Below are 10,059 nucleotides of genomic sequence, written 5' to 3' on the forward strand. Positions count from 1 at the left end.
TGGTACCGGTGACCACCTTCCAGCTCCATCATCAGACCCTGAGTCATATCTTGTGTCAAAGATCTTGTTGAAATGAATAAAACGAGCCCAAACACGAAGTGGTTTAGTTGCATGGTTGAATGGTACCGGTGACCACCTTCCAGCTCCATCATCAGACCCTGAGTATCACCTAGTGCCAAAGATCTTGTTGAGATGAATCAAACGAGCTCAAACACGAAGTGGTTTAATTGCATAGTTGACTGGTACCAGTGGCCATCTTCCAGCTCCATTATCAGACCCTGAGTGTCACCTAGTGCCAAAGATCTTGTTGAGACGAATCAAACGAGCCTAATCATGTTACTACATGGTTGATTGGTATCCGTGACCACCTTCATCATCATCATCAGGCTTCATCATCAGATGCTTAGTATCAGCTCGTTTCTAAACTTAAGATACAAATTAAAGGTTTTATTATATAGCTAAAATAGTTTCACTATACAACCTATACCATATGCAATGACGAAAAATGAAAATAAGCGAGTACCTAAGTAAGTACGTATAATTTCTTTCTAGTAATAATGACCTACATAAGTATGTATATTTGCACTGGATTTAGTATTTTCGTACCAAATAACATTTTTAGGACTTTGATATTAAAGTACAGTTAGTGTTGTTATGATTGATTTCAATGTGCTTCACGTTCGGATCAAGAATGTTTAATCCATCATTGTAGTGCGACCGAGGGAAAATGCGGTGGAAGGGTTCGGCGACCTGAGATCGCGGGGCCTGCCGCAGCGCGTAAAATACCTAAACTCGCTCATCCCCGAAATGTAATAGCACTCTTAAATGGTTTAATTTAGATACGGTAGGAGCCGATATCTAATTATTAACAGGACAATAGAAGTTTTATCATTGACAAAGGTAGTTATTACTTATCGGTTTATTGCTTATATATCACCATTATATTTTTATAGAGCTGGCTGATCTAAATCCATGGAGATTAAGCTATCTGCTTTAATGTTGGGACACAATTTACCTAAAGCGAAATTGGGTTGTGTGCCATACGGCTTATATCCTTCGTCAAGAGCGCAGGTAAGATGATTAATGTAAAATAATATTGACATAAATTATGAATACTATCAAATAGCTAATATAATTTATTCTTGAAATATTATTATTGTAGGTAATATAACGCATTCACTGCCAGGGAGCGTGGCCTAGGAACAAACTTGTATGACGGTGGACGCACATGTGCGTCGGGGGCAGTGAATGTGTTAAGGACTGTCGTTATTTTGTGTATCTAAGGGCTACTTAAGGTTTTGTTATTGAAAGATAAAATAGTCAGGCTGTGATATTGAAAAAACGGAGTTCAACTATTTGATTCTTATCCGAATTGTATTGGATGCTTCGATCAACACGGAAGGGATGCGGCATTCGCACTATTTCCCCTCTGCCTAGGTACAAGATCAACTGATCTAGCGCGGGTAATAAAACTAGTTGCGCTCGGATTTTTAACTAGACCGAGTCCAGCCGCGCGAGTGAACACAGCAGCAGAAAAAATGCCTAATTGCTCGGTTTTTTGTTGTAAAAAGAGGTCGGGGACATCAAATTTACAAAAAGAAGGTGTTACATTTCACACGTCATATTTTTTTACATGTCATACGTTTAATTATATTTAAACACAATTATTATATTTTAGTCTCATATACTTGCTGGATTTATCGATTTTTCTTGCCCAGTACAAATTGCGGATCGGTCGAGCAACAAATCCGACTTCTCATCTCTTGACAAAAATGTGTTAGTGTGCGTGTTGTGACACTTGTGACTCGTCCGTACACAAAAACAGATCGAGGTGTGCAAGATTTGTCTGTGTAGGGTGTCATTTTCTATGTATTTGTGTCGTCATTACAGATTGGATTTTGTATGCAAGTGTGTGAGAAGTGCGACTGTGTGCACGTTCCCCCCCGCGAAAAATGGCAGAATGATTTGAATGTCAAGATATCGCTTGGGCCTATCCCTTCCGACCTGTCGGAAGCCCGTGTTGATCGAAGATTGGATGCGAATAATTTCATTATAAGTTAGATTCGAATTACAAACCCTAAGTTCAAGTTTATTCAATGACTTACAGCCCGATTCAATTAATAGATCTAGAAACGATATGGATTAGATATGTCACTGTCAAATGTGACGTTTCTTCAAACAAAAACGTCCCTTTTGACACTGGCACATCTAATCCATATCGTTTCTAGATCTATTAATTGACATATCTTAAAGTTCGAATCGGGCGGTTATATACTATCCTACCTCTATAGTTCGGAAAACGACTAAAAATGTATCTTTAGGTACTAATTACAGTAATTACCCCCTAATACTAATAATGCTATTTTAGGTAAGCAAAACACCATGAAACTTCTACTGTTGACTTTGTTCGTTGCGGTGGGCTTCGCCACCCCCATCCCCACGGATCCCTCCGGAGATGCCGTGGAGGTGGTCGTCAACGGCTTAGCCGAAGGCGAGGCTTTGGACATCGGACATATCGTCGACGTGAAAGTGAAGGAAATCGTGGATGGTGAGGTGGCCGCCGTCGCTAACGCTCTCCATCCGTTCACCGCCCAAGGTCTAGCTGAGGCTGCCATCGCCGCCGAAGCTGAGCAAGCTGCTGCTGTGCCTGAGATTGCTGAGCCTGTTGCCCCTGAGGTGCCTGAGGTTGTCGTGCTGCCGGAGCCTGGTACTCCTGAGGTGGTGCCTGAGCCCGTAGTTATACCTGAGCCCGCTGTCCCTGAGGTTATCCCCGACCCCGTCGTACTGCCTGAGCCTGCTACACCTGAGGTGGCTCCTGAGCCTGTTGTCCTGCCTGAGCCCGCTGCCCCTGAGGTCGTCCCCGCCCCAATCGAGCTGCCTGAGCCCGCTGCCCCTGAAGTCGCCCCCGAAGTGGCTCCGGAACCGGTTGCCGTCGAGGAGCTCCCCGAGGTTGCCGACACTCCCCAGGTCAACGGCGAGATCTTTAACAACGGCGTCGTCTCCATCACGGTGAACACGCCCGAAGACGCTGGTGTCGTCGCCACGCTCTCCTCTTGGGTCAGCATGATGGTGAACTACGTCCACAGCGGAATTGCGTACACTCAGCAACTCATCTAAACAGTAATATAACATCCGTCATACTGCGAACTGTTTGTAACCATTAATTTGACTTTATGATGCAAGAATTCGACGGATATTGCTTAAGTTTTATTTAATTTCCTATATTCCACCCCTAACTCTCAATATGTCCAAAAGTCAAAGTGAAATTTCCATTCTGCTGTGCGCCTTGAAGCCACTAGATCCTACACTAAACTTTTCTGCCAACTTTGGACACTGCGCAGCATCTTGCTCGACAAACTTAATCGTTTAACGCCCCCCTTATGGCTGCAGATGCAAATGTATTGGGGTGTAAATCGAGAGGGCCGTTTGCCTAATAAAGTGCAAGGTCCGGCGCGACCTGGCAGGCGCCCAAGCAAGCCGGCGACAACCACGACGTTAGCATTGAGTTTGCTATTCCACAGTCAAGTCATAAACAGTGGATACAAAATGTAATGCCTCTTCAATCGACAAATCTTTCTCTAGTCGAGAAACTAATTACGTAGAAATCTCTAAATAAAATCGCAAAAGTATCAACAAGGACATGGTGGTAACCTGGGGGAAAAGAGAGCACAATCAGACCAGGATGGTATCAACGTCATGTGTCAAATTGTTTCGATATAATTTATTGTGATCTCTGTATCTTGTAGGATAAAAATTAACAAATGTTCCTGTATCTAAGTAGTTGTCCTTTACAGTAGTAAATCAATGTACTGTAAAAGTATTTACTTTGTGGCCAATCGGCGATAGAATCGGTCTAACGGGGATTATAAAGCCACAGCGTTGGCTAACTTTGACCGTAGACTTTTTATACTAACTAGGTATAACGGTTGTTATAGACTGTGTGAGAGCTTAGAGATGAAGTTTTAGTATGCAGTGGGGCTTTGTTTAAGGATGACTCACGTTAGAATGGCACGGGCGTCACACGAACAAGTGGTTCCTGATTATCGTACAAACACCATGATGTATCTTAATGGTAATATGAGCTTACCATTAAGATAGCATACATACGCGGCGCGATTTCATTTACATATTAAATCAATTTAATTTTGATGTGACTTTATTGGTAAGAGAATAAGAGCGTGTCAAGGTAATTTTGAACACCTCGTCCGCTTAGCAACTTTTGCTGCTGACTGTTCATCTTCCTATTAAACAAATGACAGTTTATCATAGAATAATGAATAAAAGCGATATTACTTAGTGGTACTTATCACGCGAAATCATCAATCATCATTTTTGACTTATTGCTGAAGATAACTGTTTCATACAAACTCGCACAAACCAGCGGCGGTAGCACGGTCGCATTTTTCACCATGCCTGTCACGTTCTAACAAGTATGTAAGTGCGAAAGTGACGGGCATAGTGACAAGCGATAAAAATGAAACCATGCTGCGCCCGCTGGGCCCTTTATCGTGTTATAACTGTTATAAGCGACGACAAAACGGCCATATTACCCCTACCGATTTTCCTTAATTTGGATAGGTAGGAGTACATAAAATAAAGAGGGGCAGTTATAACGAAACTGCGACCAAAATGCCGCCCGCGTTTTAGTATCTCTAGCGTTTACGACCGTAAGTACGTAAACGTGACCGAATTTGTATCTTATATATGACACCGTAAGATTGTGGACCCGTTAGTTTATAATGTAACGTAGGTTAGGTTAGGTTAGATTATAATCTCCCTACCGTCAGTTTATAATGTAACTAGCGAGATTATAATATATGACGAGTGTTTACAATTTTATGGTGACATATACAGACCATAGGGACAGCAAAGTTACTCCGGAGGGCAAAAAGTTAACTACAAGTAAGTTAAAATTAAACTGGAATATAAGACTCAATTTCTTTGATAAAGGATTGAAACATATTAATTACATATAAACAAGCGTATGTATTCTATATTCATTGTGTGTATTCTGTATTCATTCGAGAAACCTAATCGCAATAAATAGTTATTCATGGGTTAGGTATTTAATAGTCAGGCTATTTTAAGCCTTCTTATAAGTTGCACTGTAATCATCAAAATATAAAGCAATTAAATACCAGAATGAACTAAATTATTAAAGTTTACTTATGCGGTCCCGACGTTGAACTACTAACCCTTTAACCGTAATGGCAATTTTACTCACATTAACCGTAAATTAAATGAAGCTCCTGAATTATGGATCAATTATGGATTCGATTTAAATAAATAATTGAATTGAATTGAATCCCACGAAATCACCTCGTTGTCATTGAAATTTACAAAAGCGGCATAAAATATAGGTGACTATAATTATTATAATTCTTGATGAGATAAAATTAAGTTTTAAATAAATAAATAAATAAATTCATTTATTTCAAGACCATCAGGGATCATTTTTGTTAGTACTTACGACTATGGCTTATAAAATATTGTTAGTATTATGCTCTATAAACTATACAATTAAAATTAAATTATTATTTTTAGACTAACTAATAAAGATCAGTATTATAGGTCTATACCTATAATACTGATCTTTATTAGTATCTAAGTATTACTACGAGTATGCAGTAACGCCTATGGAATCGTTTTTCCACCGTTTGCCATTTAAAGCGTCTTATCTTGCAACTCTTTTAGGAAAAGCAAGCCAAATGTTATCCGGCTTTCCTCCGGATTTGTCCCCACCCCAATGGTATGTAAGAAGGTACTTGTTGTTGGTGGAATACTATCGTAGCAAAGAAATCCTAATCTACCGATGAAAGAACAAGCCAAGTACTCAAATTACATGTAATTCGATTACTTATACCTGAAGTAATATGAGTAATATTATATGCTCCATTTCCAGTAAAATAAACCATTGCTCGACGTGCTAATGCTCAATAGATGGCAACCCTAAATATTGTCATTTCTATTATTACTAATGTTGTAAGTTTGAAGGTGACATATACTGGGACAGTGACGTGGATTTTGACGTTTACATTGTGATAAGCTACGCTGTTATCTAATTGCTGCGCTGCGACCCATATAAAACGTATGAAAAGAGCCGTGCCAATTAAACGCAACCGCAGTTATATTCTCAGAGACTAATGTTATTACTATTAAAAGCCACAATTTCAACAGAAGAGCTAAACTTTACTACTTGCTATATGAGCATTAGGCGTAGGTATATTAGCGGTTATACGTTTTCAATCCGCACACGCACCGCCGGCACGCGAGGACTAGGGCTGTGCTGTGAGCCGCGCTGGTCAACTTCACTATGCAGCATATGCTCGGATAACCAAACACCAGCCACTAGTATGAATTAGGTTGCCACAGAGGAGGCGCGTGGAAGGCATTGGTTATAAATGTTATAATCACTCGGAGCAGAAATGTGGATCTACATTAATTGGGTGGGTTGTTGTATCTGCTACTATTGATAGTGACCACAAAACAAGTTAGAATAGCGATGCGAGCAGGGTACGTGTCGCCGCGGGGTTTTCAGCAAACGCTCGCATGCTACTCACCCGCGCTGACCGAGAATGAAGTAAACGTGCCTTTTGCGCCACAATAAAGTTTAGATTAAGAAGCCAGACATCAAATCTGTTTAAAGGAGGCGTATCCATTCACCACGCACACAAGGCGCTAGCTAGTTTTTACTACCGTTGCGCGAGTGTTAGTAAATGTGGAGAGGAACGAGCGGCGACACCGGTTCCGATACTAACTGTGCCCGATAGCCATCCTAACCTCTTTAATATGTTCTGTGATAGTGACTATGTATACGAGTACTAGTGCTGCTATTTACCCACTGCAAACAACTCGCCAAAAGTATCTGCTACACTGGAATACTTTTCCCAATAGAGATATATATCAACAGTTCGCGTTAAAATGTATCTGTAATTTTATTTTTATTATTAAGAAACAAGAAAAAAACGGTCATTTACAAAGTGCGTGATAATATACATTGCATTTTAAAGTAAGACCTACAGTTTCCTTACTTAAATATAAAGGTGCTTAAGTAAGTAAGTAATGGTTTTATTGTTCTATATATAATGCAATACTCATGACGCATATAGCCTGATACGCTAATACTTTTGATGCTCACCATAACTTGTATTTACTACTAGGTACGTACTTATAGTGAGCCAAAAATACCTCGTGTGATAATAATATGAAAAGAAAACTACACCAACTAGGTACTTACTGAATAAGATGAGACAATATGCACGATTTTTACACCTATGTACTATCTATTATTCATAAAATCTGTAAGAAAAGCCGAAAAACGACAAGTTTCCTCATAACGTTCATGGTTATTGTAATCAATACTTTAAACAATGAAACATAGAGTTCATACTTCCTCTAAACTTGCAATTCAAACCTTTCTATTTTCACGTAGCTTCATGTAAACCTTGGCCAGAAGTTAAAATACTCTCAAGAAAAGTGTACAGCAAAGAGGTTGCTATTTCCTTTTGAGTTCTGTAGTGTCTAGTGGCAGTTCAGAACGTTTTATAAATTATTCGTCCACTTTTGCATTTGCAGCTTGTAAACGGACAGTTTTCAAGACGTGACATTTAATATAGCTGCGACTTTTAAACACACATTAACTTAAAATGTAACAGACAATAGGTATACTTAATAAAATCTTGCAAGTAGATTTTAACCCACTTCTAATAGAATGCGGCGGCCAATTAATTCTTCTTCTTTGCTATATTAAATAAGATATTTTTGTGTAATTATTATTATTATTTCTAATTTAATGTGTACTTACTAACATTAGCATATTAAGATTAATTTCTATTGTATTACTAACAAATGATATGGGCTTTTATGTCTCAAATAAATGATTTAAATTGAAATTGATATTCTTATGAATTTCAAGAAACGTAAATTATGTAATATCGTGGATACATTATGTTGTGCACGTACGACATACGTCTGTAGTTATTATTCAAACAATTTGTATAGGTACAGATTTAATATTTTAAAATTCACCACCTCCCAACTGTGGTTGTTCGAAAGATTCGCACACTTCTGGTAAGCCTCCGTAGCTCAGTTGGTAGCAGCGACCGGTGTTCCGAAAGGACGCAAGTTCGAGTCTTGCCGGAGGCGGACATTTTTTTGTATTTTTGTTTGGTATCGCTCGCAGACATTTCTGCTTGATTAACCTTCGTTTTATAATACTTAAAATTTCACAGCAATTCGCTGTGAATCGTATTGTATGTTAATAAATATCCGAATAAGTATAAACACAAGTATAAATAGCCCTTCGTTATAATCTTCGTCAGGTAATATAATGAGAAACTAATCCATACTACCTTTACAAAGGCTTGGCGTTATGTCAGTATTGTATCAAGGCTTGGGGCTTAATTTGGATGTCAACAGAATTTTTAATTAAGAGGCCTTCCGAGACGTCTTATTAGAGGCGTCCCGAGGGGGTCAGAGGAATAAAAAAACAGAGCATCAGCTTTACATAACCATGTTGTGAATTACTTCAACAATTTTATAGCACATACAACCACCTTGGTCTGTGTTTTGTAGACAGTTGCTCCAACTGTTACTCTGATTCATTGCTTTTCTCTAGTAGGAGGCATTTCGTTAAAACGACAAGTATAATGACGAAGGTTTCATACAAGACTCGGTGAAGCTTTGCTGAGCTGAGATTCAGTTGTATTTTTTTTATGATGTAGGAGGCAAACGAGCAGACGGATCACCTGATGGTATGCTGATATTTTGATATTATTCGGCTATTCAACATTCGTCTAGTAGGCCAATTCGAGTTTTAGTTATTCGATCTGTTTCCGATATGATACTGATCGGTAAGTGTAAGTTTTTGATTGAGGAAATGTCACTTTTGATTGACACTGACAGATCAGTATCATACCTATTAGAAACAGATCGAATAACTAAAACTCGCAATGGCCTGTATGATTCATTTAAAATATTCACTTGCTTTTATGAAAAGGAGGCAGCGTTTACAAAATTATTTAGTTCAGTAGAAAAAAAAAACTTTTAATGAGTAAAAAACTAACAAATATTAAGAAAAATAACTTTCTATGACTGCTTTTTCAATATACGATTCTACTTTCCGACGTCTTGGCAAAATAATCGTCCAGGAACAGAAAGTTGAATTCCTAAAATGTTGAAATCCTGAAATGTTGACTTTGACTTCAACTTAACTAGACGGAGCCCCGCTTCGCGGGGCTCCTATTTCTAGGCGATTTGCCCTTCGGGCATCTGAAGCTACCTAACGAACCTAACCCACCTACCTGATCTTTATGATTTAGATATCAGAGATATCCGTGAAAACATTATTCAACATTTTGAGAATCCAACATTTCGATAATTCAACATTATGAGAATTCAACTTTTTGTTTCTGGAGGAAAATAATACACGCATATTCACTCGTAGCGGTGACGTAGCGGCGTAGCGCCGTAGCAGCGTAGTATAACCTGTCATGCCATCCGTAACCGTTGTCAGGTTACCACAGAAAGCTTTTATGCGGTCAGGCAATAGTTTCAACGTTAACTAAAGTTAGGTATTTAAGTTTAAAGTTATCTTCAAAACTAAAGTTAGCGTCAGGTTAGATAAAAAAACATGACTGTAGAGAGAGTTGAGGAACTCATTAAATAAAAGTTTTCTACCCGTCTACGTCTACGTCCCAGAAAGCGGGTTCGTTTCCGATGGAAAACAACTCAGGGGACCGATTTTTGAAATTCGACCGCTCGATTTCATGTATTTCGTTCAGTAATATCTCCACTACTAGGCCTGTAAATTCTACTAATATAATTGAAAAACAGTGGCCAATACCAATAGATTCCCAATTTCTATCACTCGTATTTCAAAAATCAGCACTTCGCCGTTTTCCACCGATTTTCGAGTGACGAAATCGAGCGATCGAAATTCAAAAATCGGCCCCCTGACCGCATTGTATTCGATCGAGTTAACTTTTTACTTTCACGAAACGTACACGTTGCGGAGCGAATCGATAGGCGGCCGTCGCGGCTGCAGCTGTACGACAATTA

At 39.0% G+C, this 10,059-nt stretch overlaps 1 protein-coding gene across 1 annotated transcript; it reads left to right on the forward strand.

Annotated features, from left to right (window-relative positions):
* The first annotated feature begins 977 nt into the window (after window positions 1–977).
* On the forward strand, window positions 978–3,232 carry LOC134655199 (magnetosome-associated protein MamJ-like). The gene is made up of 2 exons (XM_063510648.1): window positions 978–1,071; window positions 2,369–3,232. The coding sequence occupies exon 2, from the start codon at window positions 2,383–2,385 to the stop codon at window positions 3,115–3,117; it is 735 nt and encodes a 244-aa protein (XP_063366718.1). The 5' UTR covers window positions 978–1,071; window positions 2,369–2,382; the 3' UTR covers window positions 3,118–3,232.
* The last annotated feature ends 6,827 nt before the right edge of the window (window positions 3,233–10,059 follow it).

Source organism: Cydia amplana, chromosome 16, assembly GCF_948474715.1.
Source record: "Cydia amplana chromosome 16, ilCydAmpl1.1, whole genome shotgun sequence".
In the NCBI taxonomy this organism is placed as follows: Eukaryota; Metazoa; Arthropoda; class Insecta; order Lepidoptera; family Tortricidae; genus Cydia; species Cydia amplana.

Bases quoted from the DNA above. Each gene is read 5' to 3' on its own strand.
- LOC134655199 (XM_063510648.1), top strand. From the start codon at position 2,383: ATGAAACTTCTACTGTTGACTTTGTTCGTTGCGGTGGGCTTCGCCACC.